This window comes from Lampetra fluviatilis, chromosome 28, assembly GCF_964198595.1.
Source record: "Lampetra fluviatilis chromosome 28, kcLamFluv1.1, whole genome shotgun sequence".
Lineage (NCBI taxonomy): Eukaryota > Metazoa > Chordata > Hyperoartia > Petromyzontiformes > Petromyzontidae > Lampetra > Lampetra fluviatilis.
Window position 1 is genome coordinate 4,004,811 of NC_136302.1, and position 21,981 is coordinate 4,026,791.

The 21,981-nt window shown below is 44.0% G+C and overlaps 1 protein-coding gene across 1 annotated transcript in view; it reads right to left on the reverse strand.

Moving 5' to 3' along the window:
• Window positions 1-21,981, reverse strand: part of LOC144942655 (uncharacterized) — a 91,765-nt gene that overhangs the window by 18,917 nt on the left and 50,867 nt on the right. The window contains exons 7-17 of the mRNA XM_078869453.1: window positions 16,968-17,015; window positions 16,295-16,406; window positions 12,243-12,325; window positions 10,161-10,174; window positions 9,638-9,749; window positions 8,561-8,608; window positions 5,381-5,428; window positions 4,558-4,602; window positions 2,740-3,015; window positions 310-354; window positions 34-90 (exon numbers count right to left, since the gene is read on the reverse strand). Of these exons, the coding sequence (XP_078725579.1) occupies window positions 34-90; window positions 310-354; window positions 2,740-3,015; window positions 4,558-4,602; window positions 5,381-5,428; window positions 8,561-8,608; window positions 9,638-9,749; window positions 10,161-10,174; window positions 12,243-12,325; window positions 16,295-16,406; window positions 16,968-17,015 (888 nt within the window). The remainder of the gene's footprint in view (window positions 1-33; window positions 91-309; window positions 355-2,739; window positions 3,016-4,557; window positions 4,603-5,380; window positions 5,429-8,560; window positions 8,609-9,637; window positions 9,750-10,160; window positions 10,175-12,242; window positions 12,326-16,294; window positions 16,407-16,967; window positions 17,016-21,981) is intronic.

Below are 21,981 nucleotides of genomic sequence, written 5' to 3' on the forward strand. Positions count from 1 at the left end.
CGATTCTGAGGTAATGATGGATGGTGAAATGGTTGTGGTGTCTGACAGAGGTGTTGTTGAAGAAAACGTTGTAGTCGGAGATGTGAATGATGTTGCTAACAATGGAGACGTTGTTGCTGCTGTTGAGACAGATTCAGTGCTTGAAGTTGTCGATTCTGAGGGAATGATGGATGGAGAAATAGTTGTAGTGTCTGAAATAGGTGTTGTGGAAGAAAACGGTGATGTTGGTGATGCCAATGATGTTGTTGACAATGGAGAATATGCACCTGATGTTGAAATCGTTTCTATATTTGAAGTTCTTGCAGTCGTTGATGTGAAAGGTGTTGTTGACAATGGAGATGTTGCGGCTGTTGAAACTGTTTCAGTACTTGAAGTTGTTGCTTCTGAGGTAACGGTGGATGTGGAAATCGTTGCAGTGTCTGCCGTAGGTGTTGTCGAAGACAACGGTGATGTTGGTGATGTGGATGATGCTGTCGACAATGGAGACGTTGTTGCTGCTGTTGAGACAGATTCAGTGCTCGAAGTTGTCGATTCTGAGGTAATGGTGGATGGAGAAATAGTTGCAGTGTCTGCTGTAGGTGTTGTCGAAGAAAACGGTGATGTTGGTGATGTGGATGATGCTGTCGACAATGGAGATGTCGCTCCTGATGTTGCAACCGTTAGTATACTGGAAGTTGTTGCAGTCGCTGATGTGAATGATGTTGATAACATTGGAGACGTTGTTGCTGCTGTTGAGACAGATTCAGTGCTTGAAGTTGTTGATTCTGAGGGAATGATGGATGGAGAAATAGTTGTAGTGTCTGAAATATGTGTTGTGGAAGAAAACGGTGATGTTGGTGATGTCAATGATGTTGTTGACAATGGAGAATATGCACCTGATGTTGAAATCGTTTCTATATTTGAAGTTCTTGCAGTCGTTGATGTGAAAGGTGTTGTTGACAATGGAGATGTTGCGGCTGTTGAAACTGTTTCAGTACTTGAAGTTGTTGCTTCTGAGGTAAAGGTGGATGTGGAAATCGTTGCAGTGTCTGCCGTAGGTGTTGTCGAAGACAACGGTGATGTTGGTGATGTGGATGATGCTGTCGACAATGGAGACGTTGTTGCTGCTGTTGAGACAGATTCAGTGCTCGAAGTTGTCGATTCTGAGGTAATGGTGGTTGGAGAAATAGTTGCAGTGTCTGCTGTAGGTGTTGTCGAAGAAAACGGTGATGTTGGTGATGTGGGTGATGTTGTTAAAAATGGAGACGTTGTTGCTGCTGTTGAGACAGATTCAGTGCTTGAAGTTGTCGATTCTGAGGCAATTGTGGATGCGGAAACAGTTGCAGTGTCTGCTGTAGGTGTTGTCGAAGAAAACGGTGATGTTGATGATGTGGATGATGGTGTCGACAATAGAGATGTCGCTCCTGATGTTGCAACCGTTAGTATACTGAAAGTTGTTGCATTCGCTGATGTAAATGGTGTTGTTGACAATGGGGAAGTTGCTGCTGCTGTTGAGACAGTTTCAGTGCTTGAAGTTGTCGATTCTGAGGTAAAGATGGATGGTGAAATAGTTGTGGTATCTGACATAGGTGTTATCGAAGAAAACGGTGATGTTGGTGATGTGGATGATGCTGTCGACAATGGAGACGTTGTTGCTGCTGTTGAGACAGATTCAGTGCTTGAAGTTGTCGATTCTGAGGCAATTGTGGATGCGGAAACAGTTGCAGTGTCTGCTGTAGGTGTTGTCGAAGAAAACGGTGATGTTGATGATGTGGATGATGGTGTCGACAATAGAGATGTCGCTCCTGATGTTGCAACCGTTAGTATACTGAAAGTTGTTGCATTCGCTGATGTAAATGGTGTTGTTGACAATGGGGAAGTTGCTGCTGCTGTTGAGACAGTTTCAGTGCTTGAAGTTGTCGATTCTGAGGTAAAGATGGATGGTGAAATAGTTGTGGTATCTGACATAGGTGTTATCGAAGAAAACGGTGATGTTGGTGATGTGGATGATGCTGTCGACAATGGAGACGTTGTTGCTGCTGTTGAGACAGATTCAGTGCTCGAAGTTGTCGATTCTGAGATAATGGTGGATGGAGAAATAGTTGCAGTGTCTGCTGTAGGTGTTGTCGAAGAAAACGGTGATGTTGGTGATGTGGATGATGCTGTCGACAATGGAGATGTCGCTCCTGATGTTGCAACCGTTAGTATACTGGAAGTTGTTGCAGTCGCTGATGTAAATGGTGTTGTTGACAATGGGTAAGTTGCTGCTGCTGTTGAGACAGTTTCAGTGCTCAAAGTTGTCGATTCTGTGGTAATGGTGTATGGGGAAACAGTTGTAGTATCTGACATAGGTGTTGTCGAAGAAAACAGTGATATTGGTGATGTGAATGATGTTGTTCAAAATGGAGACGTTGTTGCTGCTGTTGAGACAGATTCGCTGCTTGAAGTTGTCGAATCTGAGGTAATGGTGGATGGAGAAATAGATGTGGTGTCTGACATAGGTGTTGTTGAAGAAAACGTTGTAGTCGGAGATGTGAATGATGTTGCTGACAATGGAGACGTTGTTGTTGCTGTTGAGACAGATTCAGTACTTGAAGTTGTCGATTCTGAGGGAATGGTGGATGGAGAAATAGTTGTAGTGTCTGAAATAGGTGTTGTGGAAGAAAACGGTGATGTTGGTGATGTCAATGATGTTGTTGACAATGGAGAAAATGCACCTGATGTTGATATCGTTTCTATATTTGAAGTTCTTGCAGTCGTTGATGTGAAAGGTGTTGTTGACAATGGAGATGTTGCGGCTGTTGAAACTGTTTCAGTACTTGAAGTTGTTGCTTCTGAGGTAACGGTGGATGTGGAAATCGTTGCAGTGTCTACCGTAGGCGTTGTCGAAGAAAACGGTGATGTTGATGATGTGGATGATGCTGTCAACAATGGAGATGTCGCTCCTGATGTTGCAACCGTTAGTATACTGGAAGTTGTTGCAGTCGCTGATGTAAATGGTGTTGTTGACAATGGGGAAGTTGCTGCTGCTGTTGAGACAGATTCAGTGCTTGAAGTTGTCGAGTCTGTGGTAATGGTGGATGGGGAAACAGTTGTAGTATGTCACATAGGTGTTGTCGAAGAAAACAGTGATGTTGGTGATTTGAATGATGTTGTTGAAAATGGAGACGTTGTTGCTGCTGTTGAGACAGATTCGCTGCTTGAAGTTGTCGATTCTGAGGTAATGGTGGATGGAGAAATAGAAGTGGTGTCTGGCATAGTTGTTTTTGAAGAAAACGTTGTAGTCGGAGATGTGAATGATGTTGCTGACAATGGAGACGTTGTTGTTGCTGTTGAGACAGATTCAGTGCTCGAAGTTGTCGATTCTGAGGTAATGGTGGATGGAACAATAGTTGCAGTGTCTGCTGTAGGTATTGTCGAGGAAAACGGTGATGTTGGTGATGTGGATGATGTTGTTGAAAATGGAGACGTTGTTGCTGCTGTTGAGACAGATTCAGTGCTCGAAGTTGTCGATTCTAAGGTAATGGTGGATGGAGAAATAGTTGCAGTGTCTGCTGTAGGTGTTGTCGACGAAAACGGTGATGGTGGTGATGTGGATGATGCTGTCGACAATGGAGATGTCGCTCCTGATGTTGCAACCGTTAATATACTGGAAGTTGTTGCAGTCGCTGATGTAAATGGTGTTGTTGACAATGGGGAAGTTGCTGCTGCTGTTGAGACAGTTTCAGTGCTTGAAGTTGTCGATTCTGAGGTAATGATGGATGGTGAAATAGTTGTGGTATCTGACATAGGTGTTGTCGAAGAAAACGGTGATGTTGGTGATGTGGATGATGCTGTCGACAATGGAGACATGGTTGCTGCTGTTGAGACAGATTCAGTGCTCGAAGTTGTCGATTCTGAGGTAATGGTGGATGGAGAAATAGTTGCAGTGTCTGCTGTAGGTGTTGTCGAAAAAAACGGTGATGTTGGTGATGTGGATGATGCTGTCGACAATGGAGATGTCGCTCCTGATGTTGCAACCGTTAGTATACTGGAAGTTGTTGCAGTCGCTGATGTAAATGGTGTTGTTGACAATGGGTAAGTTGCTGCTGCTGTTGAGACAGTTTCAGTGCTCGAAGTTGTCGATTCTGTGGTAATGGTGGATGGGGAAACAGTTGTAGTATCTGACATAGGTGATGTCGAAGAAAACAGTGATGTTGGTGATGTGAATGATGTTGTTGAAAATGGAGACGTTGTTGCTGCTGTTGAGACAGATTCGGTGCTTGAAGTTGTCGATTCTGAGGTAATGATGGATGGTGAAATAGTTGTAGTGTCTGACATAGGTGTTGTGGAAAAAAACGTTGTAGTCCGAGATGTGAATGGTGTTGACAATGGAGATGTTGTTGCTGCTGTTGAGACAGATTCAGTGCTTGAAGTTGTCGATTCTGAGAAAATGGTGGATGGAGAAATAGTTGTAGTGTCTGACATAGGTGTTGCCGAAGAAAACAGTGATGTTGGTGATGTCAATGATGTTGTTGACAATGGAGAATATTCACCTGATGTTGAAATCGTTTCTATATTTGAAGTTCTTGCAGTCGTTGATGTGAAAGGTGTTGTTGACAATGGAGATGTTGCGGCTGTTGACACTGTTTCAGTACTTGAAGTTGTTGCTTCTGAGGTAACGGTGAATGTGGAAATCGTTGCAGTGTCTGCCGTAGGTGTTGTCGAAGACAACGGTGATGTTGGTGATGTGGATGATGCTGTCGACAATGGAGACGTTGTTGCTGCTGTTGAGACAGATTCAGTGCTCGAAGTTGTCGATTCTGAGGTAATTGGTGGATGGAGAAATAGTTGCAGTGTCTGCTGTAGGTATTGTCGATGAAAACGGTGATGTTGGTGATGTGGGTGATGTTGTTGAAAATGGAGACGTTGTTGCTGCTGTTGAGACAGATTCAGCGCTTGAAGTTGTCGATTCTGAGGCAATTGTGGATGTGGAAACAGTTGCAGTGTCTGCTGTGGGTGTTGTCGAAGAAAACGGTGATGTTGATGATGTGAATGATGGTGTCGACAATGGAGATGTCGCTCCTGATGTTGCAACCGTTAATATACTGGAAGTTGTTGCAGTCGCTGATGTAAATGGTGTTGTTAAAAATGGGGAAGTTGCTGCTGCTGTTGAGACAGATTCAGTGCTTGAAGTTGTCGATTCTGAGGTAATGATGGATGGTGAAATAGTTGTGGTATATGACATAGGTGTTGTCGAAGAAAACGGTGATGTTGGTGATGTGAATGGTGTTGACAATGGAGACGTTGTTGCTGCTGTTGAGACAGATTCAGTGCTCGAAGTTGTCGATTCTGAGGTAATGGTGGATGGAGAAATAGTTGAAGTGTCTGCTGTAGGTGTTGTCGAAGAAAACGGTGATGTTGGTGATGTGGGTGATGTTGTTGAAAATGGAGACGTTGCTGCTGTTGAGACAGATTCAGTGCTTGAAGTTGTCGATTCTGAGGTAATGATGGATGGTGAAATAGTTGTAGTGTCTGACATAGGTGTTGTGGAAGAAAACGTTGTAGTCCGAGATGTGAATGGTGTTGACAATGGAGATATTGTTGCTGCTGTTGAGACAGATTCAGTGCTTGAAGTTGTCGATTCTGAGGAAATGGTGGATGGAGAAATAGTTGTAGTGTCTGACATAGGTGTTGCCGAAGAAAACAGTGATGTTGGTGATGTGAATGATGTTGTTGAGATTGGAGAAGTTGCTGCTGCTGTTGAGACAGATTCAGTGCTTGAGGTTGTCGATTCTGAGGCAAGTGTGGATGCGGAAAAAGTTGCAGTGTCTGCTGTAGGTGTTGTCGAAGAAAACGGTGATGTTGGTGATGTGGATGATGCTGTCGACAATGGAGATGTCGCTCCTGATGTTGCGACCGTTAGTATACTGGAAGTTGTTGCAGTCGCTGATGTAAATGGTGTTGTTGACAATGGGGAAGTTGATGCTGCTGTTGAGACAGATTCAGTGCTTGAAGTTGTCGAGTCTGAGGTAATGGTGGATGGAGAAATAGTGGCAGTGTCTGCTGTAGGTGTTGTCGAAGAAAACGGTGATGTTGGTGATGTGGATGATGCTGTCGACAATGGAGATGTCGCTCCTGATGTTGCGACCGTTAGTATACTGGAAGTTGTTGCAGTCGCTGATGTAAATGGTGTTGTTGACAATGGGGAAGTTGCTGCTGCTGTTGAGACAGATTCAGTGCTTGAAGTTGTCGATTCTGAGGGAATGGTAGATGGAGAAATAGTTGTAGTGTCTGAAATAGGTGTTGTGAAAGAAAACGGTGAAGTTGGTGATGTCAATGATGTTGTTGACAATGGAGAATATGCACCTGATGTTGATATCGTTTCTATATTTGAAGTTCTTGCAGTCGTTGATGTGAAAGGTGTTGTTGACAATGGAGATGTTGCGGCTGTTGAAACTTTTTCAGTACTTGAAGTTGTTGCTTCTGAGGTAACGGTGGATGTGGAAATCGTTGCAGTGTCTGCCGTAGGTGTTGTCGAAGAAAACGGTGATGTTGATGATGTGTATGATGCTGTCGACAATGAAGATGTCGCTCCTGATGTTGCAACCGTTAGTATACTGGAAGTTGTTGCAGTCGCTGATGTAAATGGTGTTGTTGACAATGGGGAAGTTGCTGCTGCTGTTGAGACAGATTCAGTGCTTGAAGTTGTCGAGTCTGAGGTAATGGTGGATGGAGAAATAGTAGCAGTGTCTGCTGTAGGTGTTGTCGAAGAAAACGGTGATGTTGGTGATGTGGATGATGCTGTCGACAATGGAGACGTTGTTGCTGCTGTTGAGACAGATTCAGTGCTCGAAGTTGTCGATTCTGAGGTAATGGTGGATGGAGAAATAGTTGCAGTGTCTGCTGTAGGTGTTGTCGAAGAAAACGGTGATGTTGGTGATGTGGGTGATGTTGTTGAAAATGGAGACATTGCTGCTGTTGAGACAGATTCAGTGCTTGAAGTTGTCGATTCTGAGGTAATGATGGATGGTGAAATAGTTGTAGTGTCTGACATAGGTGTTGTGGAAGAAAACGTTGTAGTCCGAGATGTGAATGGTGTTGACAATGGAGATGTTGTTGCTGCTGTTGAGACAGATTCAGTGCTTGAAGTTGTCGATTCTGAGGAAATGGTGGATGGAAAAATAGTTGTAGTGTCTGACATAGGTGTTGCCGAAGAAAACAGTGATGTTGGTGATGTGAATGATGTTGTTGAGAATGGAGAAGTTGTTGCTGCTGTTGAGACAGATTCAGTGCTTGAGGTTGTCGATTCTGAGGCAAGTGTGGATGCGGAAACAGTTGCAGTGTCTGCTGTAGGTGTTGTCGAAGAAAACGGTGATGTTGATGATGTGTATGATGCAGTCGACAATGGAGATGTCGCTCCTGATGTTGCAACCGTTAGTATACTGGAAGTTGTTGCAGTCGCTGATGTAAATGGTGTTGTTGACAATGGGGAAGTTGCTGCTGCTGTTGAGACAGATTCAGTGCTTGAGGTTGTCGATTCTGAGGCAAGTGTGGATGCGGAAAAAGTTGCAGTGTCTGCTGTAGGTGTTGTCGAAGAAAACGGTGATGTTGGTGATGTGGATGATGCTGTCGACAATGGAGATGTCGCTCCTGATGTTGCGACCGTTAGTATACTGGAAGTTGTTGCAGTCGCTGATGTAAATGGTGTTGTTGACAATGGGGAAGTTGCTGCTGCTGTTGAGACAGATTCAGTGCTTGAAGTTGTCGATTCTGAGGGAATGGTAGATGGAGAAATAGTTGTAGTGTCTGAAATAGGTGTTGTGAAAGAAAACGGTGAAGTTGGTGATGTCAATGATGTTGTTGACAATGGAGAATATGCACCTGATGTTGATATCGTTTCTATATTTGAAGTTCTTGCAGTCGTTGATGTGAAAGGTGTTGTTGACAATGGAGATGTTGCGGCTGTTGAAACTTTTTCAGTACTTGAAGTTGTTGCTTCTGAGGTAACGGTGGATGTGGAAATCGTTGCAGTGTCTGACGTAGGTGTTGTCGAAGAAAACGGTGATGTTGATGATGTGAATGATGCTGTCGACAATGGAGATGTCGCTCCTGATGTTGCAACCGTTAGTATACTGGAAGTTGTTGCAGTCGCTGATGTAAATGGTGTTGTTGACAATGGGGAAGTTGCTGCTGCTGTTGAGACAGATTCAGTGCTTGAAGTTGTCGAGTCTGAGGTAATGGTGGATGGAGAAATAGTTTCAGTGTCTGCTGTAGGTGTTGTCGAAGAAAACGGTGATGTTGGTGATGTGGATGATGTTGTTGAAAATGGAGACGTTGTTGCTGCTGTTGAGACAGATTCAGTGCTCGAAGTTGTCGATTCTGAGGTAATGCTGGATGGAGAAATAGTAGCAGTGTCTGCTGTAGGTGTTGTCGAAGAAAACGGTGATGTTGGTGATGTGGATTATGCTGTCGACAATGGAGACGTTGTTGCTGCTGTTGAGACAGATTCAGTGCTCGAAGTTGTCGATTCTGAGGTAATGGTGGATGGAGAAATAGTTGCAGTGTCTGCTGTAGGTGTTGTCGAAGAAAACGGTGATGTTGGTGATGTGGGTGATGTTGTTGAAAATGGAGACGTTGCTGCTGTTGAGACAGATTCAGTGCTTGAAGTTGTCGATTCTGAGGTAATGATGGATGGTGAAATAGTTGTAGTGTCTGACATAGGTGTTGTGGAAGAAAACGTTGTAGTCCGAGATGTGAATGGTGTTGACAATGGAGATGTTGTTGCTGCTGTTGAGACAGATTCAGTGCTTGAAGTTGTCGATTCTGAGGAAATGGTGGATGGAAAAATAGTTGTAGTGTCTGACATAGGTGTTGCAGAAGAAAACAGTGATGTTGGTGATGTGAATGATGTTGTTGAGAATGGAGAAGTTGTTGCTGCTGTTGAGACAGATTCAGTGCTTGAGGTTGTCGATTCTGAGGCAAGTGTGGATGCGGAAACAGTTGCAGTATCTGCTGTAGGTGTTGTCGAAGAAAACGGTGATGTTGATGATGTGTATGATGCTGTCGACAATGGAGATGTCGCTCCTGATGTTGCAACCGTTAGTATACTGGAAGTTGTTGCAGTCGCTGATGTAAATGGTGTTGTTGACAATGGGGAAGTTGCTGCTGCTGTTGAGACAGATTCAGTGCTTGAAGTTGTCGAGTCTGAGGTAATGGTGGATGGAGAAATAGTTGCAGTGTCTGCTGTAGGTGTTGTCGAAGAAAACGGTGATGTTGGTGATGTGAATGGTGTTGACAATGGAGACGTTGTTGCTGCTGTTGAGACAGATTCAGTGCTCGAAGTTGTCGATTCTGAGGTAATGGTGGATGGAGAAATAGTTGAAGTGTCTGCTGTAGGTGTTGTCGAAGAAAACGGTGATGTTGGTGATGTGGGTGATGTTGTTGAAAATGGAGACGTTGCTGCTGTTGAGACAGATTCAGTGCTTGAAGTTGTCGATTCTGAGGTTATGATGGATGGTGAAATAGTTGTAGTGTCTGACATAGGTGTTGTGGAAGAAAACGTTGTAGTCCGAGATGTGAATGGTGTTGACAATGGAGATATTGTTGCTGCTGTTGAGACAGATTCAGTGCTTGAAGTTGTCGATTCTGAGGAAATGGTGGATGGAGAAATAGTTGTAGTGTCTGACATAGGTGTTGCCGAAGAAAACAGTGATGTTGGTGATGTCAATGATGTTGTTGACAATGGAGAATATTCACCTGATGTTGAAATCGTTTCTATATTTGAAGTTCTTGCAGTCGTTGATGTGAAAGGTGTTGTTGACAATGGAGATGTTGCGGCTGTTGACACTGTTTCAGTACTTGAAGTTGTTGCTTCTGAGGTAACGGTGAATGTGGAAATCGTTGCAGTGTCTGCCGTAGGTGTTGTCGAAGACAACGGTGATGTTGGTGATGTGGATGATGCTGTCGACAATGGAGACGTTGTTGCTGCTGTTGAGACAGATTCAGTGCTCGAAGTTGTCGATTCTGAGGTAATTGGTGGATGGAGAAATAGTTGCAGTGTCTGCTGTAGGTATTGTCGATGAAAACGGTGATGTTGGTGATGTGGGTGATGTTGTTGAAAATGGAGACGTTGTTGCTGCTGTTGAGACAGATTCAGCGCTTGAAGTTGTCGATTCTGAGGCAATTGTGGATGTGGAAACAGTTGCAGTGTCTGCTGTGGGTGTTGTCGAAGAAAACGGTGATGTTGATGATGTGAATGATGGTGTCGACAATGGAGATGTCGCTCCTGATGTTGCAACCGTTAATATACTGGAAGTTGTTGCAGTCGCTGATGTAAATGGTGTTGTTAAAAATGGGGAAGTTGCTGCTGCTGTTGAGACAGATTCAGTGCTTGAAGTTGTCGATTCTGAGGTAATGATGGATGGTGAAATAGTTGTGGTATATGACATAGGTGTTGTCGAAGAAAACGGTGATGTTGGTGATGTGAATGGTGTTGACAATGGAGACGTTGTTGCTGCTGTTGAGACAGATTCAGTGCTCGAAGTTGTCGATTCTGAGGTAATGGTGGATGGAGAAATAGTTGAAGTGTCTGCTGTAGGTGTTGTCGAAGAAAACGGTGATGTTGGTGATGTGGGTGATGTTGTTGAAAATGGAGACGTTGCTGCTGTTGAGACAGATTCAGTGCTTGAAGTTGTCGATTCTGAGGTAATGATGGATGGTGAAATAGTTGTAGTGTCTGACATAGGTGTTGTGGAAGAAAACGTTGTAGTCCGAGATGTGAATGGTGTTGACAATGGAGATATTGTTGCTGCTGTTGAGACAGATTCAGTGCTTGAAGTTGTCGATTCTGAGGAAATGGTGGATGGAGAAATAGTTGTAGTGTCTGACATAGGTGTTGCCGAAGAAAACAGTGATGTTGGTGATGTGAATGATGTTGTTGAGATTGGAGAAGTTGCTGCTGCTGTTGAGACAGATTCAGTGCTTGAGGTTGTCGATTCTGAGGCAAGTGTGGATGCGGAAAAAGTTGCAGTGTCTGCTGTAGGTGTTGTCGAAGAAAACGGTGATGTTGGTGATGTGGATGATGCTGTCGACAATGGAGATGTCGCTCCTGATGTTGCGACCGTTAGTATACTGGAAGTTGTTGCAGTCGCTGATGTAAATGGTGTTGTTGACAATGGGGAAGTTGATGCTGCTGTTGAGACAGATTCAGTGCTTGAAGTTGTCGAGTCTGAGGTAATGGTGGATGGAGAAATAGTGGCAGTGTCTGCTGTAGGTGTTGTCGAAGAAAACGGTGATGTTGGTGATGCCAATGATGTTGTTGACAATGGAGAATATGCACCTGATGTTGAAATCGTTTCTATATTTGAAGTTATTGCAGTCGTTGATGTGAAAGGTGTTGTTGACAATGGAGATGTTGCGGCTGTTGAAACTGTTTCAGTACTTGAAGTTGTTGCTTCTGAGGTAACGGTGGATGTGGAAATCGTTGCAGTGTCTGCCGTAGGTGTTGTCGAAGACAACGGTGATGTTGGTGATGTGGATGATGCTGTCGACAATGGAGACGTTGTTGCTGCTGTTGAGACAGATTCAGTGCTTGAAGTTGTCGATTCTGAGGGAATGGTGGATGGAGAAATAGTTGTAGTGTCTGAAATAGGTGTTGTGAAAGAAAACGGTGAAGTTGGTGATGTCAATGATGTTGTTGACAATGGAGAATATGCACCTGATGTTGATATCGTTTCTATATTTGAAGTTCTTGCAGTCGTTGATGTCAAAGGTGTTGTTGACAATGGAGATGTTGCGGCTGTTGAAACTTTTTCAGTACTTGAAGTTGTTGCTTCTGAGGTAACGGTGGATGTGGAAATCGTTGCAGTGTCTGCCGTAGGTGTTGTCGAAGAAAACGGTGATGTTGATGATGTGTATGATGCTGTCGACAATGGAGATGTCGCTCCTGATGTTGCAACCGTTAGTATACTGGAAGTTGTTGCAGTCGCTGATGTAAATGGTGTTGTTGACAATGGGGAAGTTGCTGCTGCTGTTGAGACAGATTCAGTGCTTGAAGTTGTCGAGTCTGAGGTAATGGTGGATGGAGAAATAGTTGCAGTGTCTGCTGTAGGTGTTGTCGAAGAAAACGGTGATGTTGGTGATGTGGATGATGTTGTTGAAAATGGAGACGTTGTTGCTGCTGTTGAGACAGATTCAGTGCTCGAAGTTGTCGATTCTGAGGTAATGGTGGATGGAGAAATAGTAGCAGTGTCTGCTGTAGGTGTTGTCGAAGAAAACGGTGATGTTGGTGATGTGGATGATGCTGTCGACAATGGAGACGTTGTTGCTGCTGTTGAGACAGATTCAGTGCTCGAAGTTGTCGATTCTGAGGTAATGGTGGATGGAGAAATAGTTGCAGTGTCTGCTGTAGGTGTTGTCGAAGAAAACGGTGATGTTGGTGATGTGGGTGATGTTGTTGAAAATGGAGACGTTGCTGCTGTTGAGACAGATTCAGTGCTTGAAGTTGTCGATTCTGAGGTAATGATGGATGGTGAAATAGTTGTAGTGTCTGACATAGGTGTTGTGGAAGAAAACGTTATAGTCCGAGATGTGAATGGTGTTGACAATGGAGATGTTGTTGCTGCTGTTGAGACAGATTCAGTGCTTGAAGTTGTCGATTCTGAGGAAATGGTGGATGGAGAAATAGTTGTAGTGTCTGACATAGGTGTTGCCGAAGAAAACAGTGATGTTGGTGATGTCAATGATGTTGTTGACAATGGAGAATATTCACCTGATGTTGAAATCGTTTCTATATTTGAAGTTCTTGCAGTCGTTGATGTGAAAGGTGTTGTTGACAATGGAGATGTTGCGGCTGTTGACACTGTTTCAGTACTTGAAGTTGTTGCTTCTGAGGTAACGGTGAATGTGGAAATCGTTGCAGTGTCTGCCGTAGGTATTGTCGATGAAAACGGTGATGTTGGTGATGTGGGTGATGTTGTTGAAAATGGAGACGTTGTTGCTGCTGTTGAGACAGATTCAGCGCTTGAAGTTGTCGATTCTGAGGCAATTGTGGATGTGGAAACAGTTGCAGTGTCTGCTGTGGGTGTTGTCGAAGAAAACGGTGATGTTGATGATGTGAATGATGGTGTCGACAATGGAGATGTCGCTCCTGATGTTGCAACCGTTAATATACTGGAAGTTGTTGCAGTCGCTGATGTAAATGGTGTTGTTAAAAATGGGGAAGTTGCTGCTGCTGTTGAGACAGATTCAGTGCTTGAAGTTGTCGATTCTGAGGTAATGATGGATGGTGAAATAGTTGTGGTATATGACATAGGTGTTGTCGAAGAAAACGGTGATGTTGGTGATGTGAATGGTGTTGACAATGGAGACGTTGTTGCTGCTGTTGAGACAGATTCAGTGCTCGAAGTTGTCGATTCTGAGGTAATGGTGGATGGAGAAATAGTTGAAGTGTCTGCTGTAGGTGTTGTCGAAGAAAACGGTGATGTTGGTGATGTGGGTGATGTTGTTGAAAATGGAGACGTTGCTGCTGTTGAGACAGATTCAGTGCTTGAAGTTGTCGATTCTGAGGTAATGATGGATGGTGAAATAGTTGTAGTGTCTGACATAGGTGTTGTGGAAGAAAACGTTGTAGTCCGAGATGTGAATGGTGTTGACAATGGAGATATTGTTGCTGCTGTTGAGACAGATTCAGTGCTTGAAGTTGTCGATTCTGAGGAAATGGTGGATGGAGAAATAGTTGTAGTGTCTGACATAGGTGTTGCCGAAGAAAACAGTGATGTTGGTGATGTGAATGATGTTGTTGAGATTGGAGAAGTTGCTGCTGCTGTTGAGACAGATTCAGTGCTTGAGGTTGTCGATTCTGAGGCAAGTGTGGATGCGGAAAAAGTTGCAGTGTCTGCTGTAGGTGTTGTCGAAGAAAACGGTGATGTTGGTGATGTGGATGATGCTGTCGACAATGGAGATGTCGCTCCTGATGTTGCGACCGTTAGTATACTGGAAGTTGTTGCAGTCGCTGATGTAAATGGTGTTGTTGACAATGGGGAAGTTGATGCTGCTGTTGAGACAGATTCAGTGCTTGAAGTTGTCGAGTCTGAGGTAATGGTGGATGGAGAAATAGTGGCAGTGTCTGCTGTAGGTGTTGTCGAAGAAAACGGTGATGTTGGTGATGCCAATGATGTTGTTGACAATGGAGAATATGCACCTGATGTTGAAATCGTTTCTATATTTGAAGTTATTGCAGTCGTTGATGTGAAAGGTGTTGTTGACAATGGAGATGTTGCGGCTGTTGAAACTGTTTCAGTACTTGAAGTTGTTGCTTCTGAGGTAACGGTGGATGTGGAAATCGTTGCAGTGTCTGCCGTAGGTGTTGTCGAAGACAACGGTGATGTTGGTGATGTGGATGATGCTGTCGACAATGGAGACGTTGTTGCTGCTGTTGAGACAGATTCAGTGCTTGAAGTTGTCGATTCTGAGGGAATGGTGGATGGAGAAATAGTTGTAGTGTCTGAAATAGGTGTTGTGAAAGAAAACGGTGAAGTTGGTGATGTCAATGATGTTGTTGACAATGGAGAATATGCACCTGATGTTGATATCGTTTCTATATTTGAAGTTCTTGCAGTCGTTGATGTCAAAGGTGTTGTTGACAATGGAGATGTTGCGGCTGTTGAAACTTTTTCAGTACTTGAAGTTGTTGCTTCTGAGGTAACGGTGGATGTGGAAATCGTTGCAGTGTCTGCCGTAGGTGTTGTCGAAGAAAACGGTGATGTTGATGATGTGTATGATGCTGTCGACAATGGAGATGTCGCTCCTGATGTTGCAACCGTTAGTATACTGGAAGTTGTTGCAGTCGCTGATGTAAATGGTGTTGTTGACAATGGGGAAGTTGCTGCTGCTGTTGAGACAGATTCAGTGCTTGAAGTTGTCGAGTCTGAGGTAATGGTGGATGGAGAAATAGTTGCAGTGTCTGCTGTAGGTGTTGTCGAAGAAAACGGTGATGTTGGTGATGTGGATGATGTTGTTGAAAATGGAGACGTTGTTGCTGCTGTTGAGACAGATTCAGTGCTCGAAGTTGTCGATTCTGAGGTAATGGTGGATGGAGAAATAGTAGCAGTGTCTGCTGTAGGTGTTGTCGAAGAAAACGGTGATGTTGGTGATGTGGATGATGCTGTCGACAATGGAGACGTTGTTGCTGCTGTTGAGACAGATTCAGTGCTCGAAGTTGTCGATTCTGAGGTAATGGTGGATGGAGAAATAGTTGCAGTGTCTGCTGTAGGTGTTGTCGAAGAAAACGGTGATGTTGGTGATGTGGGTGATGTTGTTGAAAATGGAGACGTTGCTGCTGTTGAGACAGATTCAGTGCTTGAAGTTGTCGATTCTGAGGTAATGATGGATGGTGAAATAGTTGTAGTGTCTGACATAGGTGTTGTGGAAGAAAACGTTATAGTCCGAGATGTGAATGGTGTTGACAATGGAGATGTTGTTGCTGCTGTTGAGACAGATTAAGTGCTTGAAGTTGTCGATTCTGAGGAAATGGTTGATGGAGAAATAGTTGTAGTGTCTGACAAAGGTGTTGCCGAAGAAATCAGTGATGTTGGTGATGTGAATGATGTTGTTGAGAATGGAGAAGTTGTTGCTGCTGTTGAGACAGATTCAGTGCTTGAAGTTGTCGATTCTGAGGTAATGATGGATGGTGAAATAGTTGTAGTGTCTGACATAGGTGTTGTGGAAGAAAACGTTGTAGTCCGAGATGTGAATGGTGTTGACAATGGAGATATTGTTGCTGCTGTTGAGACAGATTCAGTGCTTGAAGTTGTCGATTCTGAGGAAATGGTGGATGGAGAAATAGTTGTAGTGTCTGACATAGGTGTTGCCGAAGAAAACAGTGATATTGGTGATGTGAATGATGTTGTTGAGATTGGAGAAGTTGCTGCTGCTGTTGAGACAGATTCAGTGCTTGAGGTTGTCGATTCTGAGGCAAGTGTGGATGCGGAAAAAGTTGCAGTGTCTGCTGTAGGTGTTGTCGAAGAAAACGGTGATGTTGGTGATGTGGATGATGCTGTCGACAATGGAGATGTCGCTCCTGATGTTGCGACCGTTAGTATACTGGAAGTTGTTGCAGTCGCTGATGTAAATGGTGTTGTTGACAATGGGGAAGTTGATGCTGCTGTTGAGACAGATTCAGTGCTTGAAGTTGTCGAGTCTGAGGTAATGGTGGATGGAGAAATAGTTGCAGTGTCTGCTGTAGGTGTTGTCGAAGAAAACGGTGATGTTGGTGATGTGGATGATGTTGTTGAAAATGGAGACGTTGTTGCTGCTGTTGAGACAGATTCAGTGCTCGAAGTTGTCGATTCTGAGGTAATGGTGGATGGAGAAATAGTTGCAGTGTCTGCTGTAGGTGTTGTCGAAGAAAACGGTGATGTTGGTGATGTAAATGATTCTGTCGACAATGGAGATGTCGCTCCTGATGTTGCGACCGTTAGTATCCTGGAAGTTGTTGCAGTCGCTGATGTAAATGGTGTTGTTGACAATGGGGAAGTTGCTGCTGCTGTTGAGACAGATTCAGTGCTTGAAGTTGTCGATTCTGAGGTAATGGTGGATGGAGAAATAGTTGTGGTGTCTGACAGAGGTGTTGTTGAAGAAAACGGTGATGTTGGTGATGCCAATGATGTTGTTGACAATGGAGAATATGCACCTGATGTTGAAATCGTTTCTATATTTGAAGTTATTGCAGTCGTTGATGTGAAAGGTGTTGTTGACAATGGAGATGTTGCGGCTGTTGAAACTGTTTCAGTACTTGAAGTTGTTGCTTCTGAGGTAACGGTGGATGTGGAAATCGTTGCAGTGTCTGCCGTAGGTGTTGTCGAAGACAACGGTGATGTTGGTGATGTGGATGATGCTGTCGACAATGGAGACGTTGTTGCTGCTGTTGAGACAGATTCAGTGCTCGAAGTTGTCGATTCTGAGGTAATGATGGATGGTGAAATAGTTGTAGTGTCTGACATAGGTGTTGTGGAAGAAAACGTTGTAGTCCGAGATGTGAATGGTGTTGACAATGGAGATGTTGTTGCTGCTGTTGAGACAGATTCAGTGCTTGAAGTTGTCGATTCTGAGGAAATGGTAGATGGAGAAATAGTTGTAGTGTCTGACATAGGTGTTGTGGAAGAAAACGTTGTAGTCCGAGATGTGAATGGTGTTGACAATGGAGATATTGTTGCTGCTGTTGAGACAGATTCAGTGCTTGAAGTTGTCGATTCTGAGGAAATGGTGGATGGAGAAATAGTTGTAGTGTCTGACATAGGTGTTGCCGAAGAAAACAGTGATGTTGGTGATGTGAATGATGTTGTTGAGATTGGAGAAGTTGCTGCTGCTGTTGAGACAGATTCAGTGCTTGAGGTTGTCGATTCTGAGGCAAGTGTGGATGCGGAAAAAGTTGCAGTGTCTGTTGTAGGTGTTGTCGAAGAAAACGGTGATGTTGGTGATGTGGATGATGCTGTCGACAATGGAGATGTCGCTCCTGATGTTGCGACCGTTAGTATACTGGAAGTTGTTGCAGTCGCTGATGTAAATGGTGTTGTTGACAATGGGGAAGTTGATGCTGCTGTTGAGACAGATTCAGTGCTTGAAGTTGTCGAGTCTGAGGTAATGGTGGATGGAGAAATAGTTGCAGTGTCTGCTGTAGGTGTTGTCGAAGAAAACGGTGATGTTGGTGATGTGGATGATTCTGTCGACAATGGAGACGTTGTTGCTGCTGTTGAGACAGATTCAGTGCTCGAAGTTGTCGATTCTGAGGTAATGATGGATGGTGAAATAGTTGTAGTGTCTGACATAGGTGTTGTGGAAGAAAACGTTGTAGTCCGAGATGTGAATGGTGTTGACAATGGAGATGTTGTTGCTGCTGTTGAGACAGATTCAGTGCTTGAAGTTGTCGATTCTGAGGAAATGGTGGATGGAAAAATAGTTGTAGTGTCTGACATAGGTGTTGCCGAAGAAAACAGTGATGTTGGTGATGTGAATGATGTTGTTGAGAATGGAGAAGTTGTTGCTGCTGTTGAGACAGATTCAGTGCTTGAGGTTGTCGATTCTGAGGCAAGTGTGGATGCGGAAACAGTTGCAGTGTCTGCTGTAGGTGTTGTCGAAGAAAACCGTGATGTTGATGATGTGTATGATGCTGTCGACAATGGAGATGTCGCTCCTGATGTTGCAACCGTTAGTATACTGGAAGATGTTGCAGTCGCTGATGTAAATGGTGTTGTTGACAATGGGGAAGTTGCTGCTGCTGTTGAGACAGATTCAGTGCTTGAGGTTGTCGATTCTGAGGCAAGTGTGGATGCGGAAAAAGTTGCAGTGTCTGCTGTAGGTGTTGTCGAAGAAAACGGTGATGTTGGTGATGTGGATGATGCTGTCGACAATGTAGACGTTGTTGCTGCTGTTGAGACAGATTCAGTGCTCGAAGTTGTCGATTCTGAGGTAATGGTGGATGGAGAAATAGTTGCAGTGTCTGCTGTAGGTGTTGTCGAAGAAAACGGTGATGTTGGTGATGTGGGTGATGTTGTTGAAAATGGAGACGTTGCTGCTGTTGAGACAGATTCAGTGCTTGAAGTTGTCGATTCTGAGGTAATGATGGATGGTGAAATAGTTGTAGTGTCTGACATAGGTGTTGTGGAAGAAAACGTTGTAGTCCGAGATGTGAATGGTGTTGACAATGGAGATGTTGTTGCTGCTGTTGAGACAGATTCAGTGCTTGAAGTTGTCGATTCTGAGGAAATGGTGGATGGAAAAATAGTTGTAGTGTCTGACATAGGTGTTGCCGAAGAAAACAGTGATGTTGGTGATGTGAATGATGTTGTTGAGAATGGAGAAGTTGTTGCTGCTGTTGAGACAGATTCAGTGCTTGAGGTTGTCGATTCTGAGGCAAGTGTGGATGCGGAAACAGTTGCAGTGTCTGCTGTAGGTGTTGTCGAAGAAAACGGTGATGTTGATGATGTGTATGATGCTGTCGACAATGGAGATGTCGCTCCTGATGTTGCAACCGTTAGTATACTGGAAGTTGTTGCAGTCGCTGATGTAAATGGTGTTGTTGACAATGGGGAAGTTGCTGCTGCTGTTGAGACAGATTCAGTGCTTGAGGTTGTCGATTCTGAGGCAAGTGTGGATGCGGAAAAAGTTGCAGTGTCTGCTGTAGGTGTTGTCGAAGAAAACGGTGATGTTGGTGATGTGGATGATGCTGTCGACAATGGAGATGTCGCTCCTGATGTTGCGACCGTTAGTATACTGGAAGTTGTTGCAGTCGCTGATGTAAATGGTGTTGTTGACAATGGGGAAGTTGCTGCTGCTGTTGAGACAGATTCAGTGCTTGAAGTTGTCGATTCTGAGGGAATGGTAGATGGAGAAATAGTTGTAGTGTCTGAAATAGGTGTTGTGAAAGAAAACGGTGAAGTTGGTGATGTCAATGATGTTGTTGACAATGGAGAATATGCACCTGATGTTGATATCGTTTCTATATTTGAAGTTCTTGCAGTCGTTGATGTGAAAGGTGTTGTTGACAATGGAGATGTTGCGGCTGTTGAAACTTTTTCAGTACTTGAAGTTGTTGCTTCTGAGGTAACGGTGGATGTGGAAATCGTTGCAGTGTCTGCCGTAGGTGTTGTCGAAGAAAACGGTGATGTTGGTGATGTGGGTGATGTTGTTGAAAATGGAGACGTTGCTGCTGTTGAGACAGATTCAGTGCTTGAAGTTGTCGATTCTGAGGTAATGATGGATGGTGAAATTGTTGTAGTGTCTGACATAGGTGTTGTGGAAGAAAACGTTGTAGTCCGAGATGTGAATGGTGTTGACAATGGAGATGTTGTTGCTGCTGTTGAGACAGATTCAGTGCTTGAAGTTGTCGATTCTGAGGAAATGGTGGATGGAGAAATAGTTGTAGTGTCTGACATAGGTGTTGCCGAAGAAAACAGTGATGTTGGTGATGTCAATGATGTTGTTGACAATGGAGAATATGCACCTGATGTTGAAATCGTTTCTATATTTGAAGTTCTTGCAGTCGTTGATGTGAAAGGTGTTGTTGACAATGGAGATGTTGCGGCTGTTGACACTGTTTCAGTATTTGAAGTTGTTGCTTCTGAGGTAACGGTGGATGAGGAAATCTTTGCAATGTCTGCCGAAGGTGTTGTCGAAGACAACGGTGATGTTGGTGATGTGGATGATGCTGTCGACAATGGAGACGTTGTTGCTGCTGTTGAGACAGATTCAGTGCTCGAAGTTGTCGATTCTGAGGTAATGGTGGATGAAGAAATAGTTGCAGTGTCTGCTGTAAGTGTTGTCGAAGAAAACGGTGATGTTGGTGATGTGGGTGATGAAAATGGAGACGTTGTTGCTGCTGTTGAGACAGATTCAGCGCTTGAAGTTGTCGATTCTGAGGCAATTGTGGATGTGGAAACAGTTGCAGTGTCTGCTGTAGGTGTTGTCGAAGAAAACGGTGATGTTGATGATGTAGATGATGGTGTCGACAATGGAGATGTCGCTACTGATGTTGCAACCGTTAGTATACTGGAAGTTGTTGCAGTCGCTGATGTAAATGGTGTTGTTGACAATGGGTAAGTTGCTGCTGCTGTTGAGACAGTTTCAGTGCTCGAAGTTGTCGATTCTGTGGTAATGGTGGATGGGGAAACAGTTGTAGTATCTGACATAGGTGTTGTCGAAGAAAACAGTGATGTTGGTGATGTGGATGATGTTGTTGAAAATGGAGACGTTGTTGCTGCTGTTGAGACAGATTCGGTGCTTGAAGTTGTCGATTCTGAGGTAATGGTGGATGGAGAAATAGTTGTAGAGTCTGACATAGGTGTTGCCGAAGAAAACAGTGATGTTGGTGATGTGAATGATGTTGTTGAGAATGGAGAAGTTGTTTCTGCTGTTGAGACAGATTCAGTGCTTGAGGTTGTCGATTCTGAGGCAAGTGTGGATGCGGAAACAGTTGCAGTGTCTGCTGTCGGTGTTGTCGAAGAAAACGGTGATGTTGGTGATGTGGATGATGCTGTCGACAATGGAGATGTCGCTCCTGATGCTGCGACCGTTAGTATACTGGAAGTTGTTGCAGTCGCTGATGTAAATGGTGTTGTTGACAATGGGGAAGTTGCTGCTGCTGTTGAGACGGATTCAGTGCTTGAAGTTGTCGATTCTGAGGGAATGGTGGATGGAGAAATAGTTGTAGTGTCTGAAATAGGTGTTGTGGAAGAAAACGGTGAAGTTGGTGATGTCAATGATGTTGTTGACAATGGAGAATATGCACCTGATGTTGATATCGTTTCTATATTTGAAGTTCTTGCAGTCGTTGATGTGAAAGGTGTTGTTGACAATGGAGATGTTGCGGCTGTTGAAACTGTTTCAGAACTTGAAGTTGTTGCTTCTGAGGTAACGGTGGATGTGGAAATCGTTGCAGTGTCTGCCGTAGGTGTTGTCGAAGAAAACGGTGATGTTGATGATGTGTATGATGCTGTCGACAATGGAGATGTCGCTCCTGATGTTGCAACCGTTAGTATACTGGAAGTTGTTGCAGTCGCTGATGTAAATGGTGTTGTTGACAATGGGGAAGTTGCTGCTGCTGTTGAGACAGATTCAGTGCTTGAAGTTGTCGAGTCTGAGGTAATGGTGGATGGAGAAATAGTTGCAGTGTCTGCTGTAGGTGTTGTCAAAGAAAACGGTGATGTTGGTGATGTGGATGATGTTGTTGAAAATGGAGACGTTGTTGCTGCTGTTGAGACAGATTCAGTGCTCGAAGTTGTCGATTCTGAGGTAATGGTGGATGGAGAAATAGTTGCAGTGTCTGCTGTAGGTGTTGTCGAAGAAAACGGTGATGTTGGTGATGTGGATGATGCTGTCGACAATGGAGACGTTGTTGCTGCAGTTGAGACAGATTCAGTGCTCGAAGTTGTCGATTCTGAGGTAATGGTGGATGGAGAAATAGTTGCAGTGTCTGCTGTAGGTGTTGTCGAAGAAAACGGTGATGTTGGTGATGTGGGTGATGTT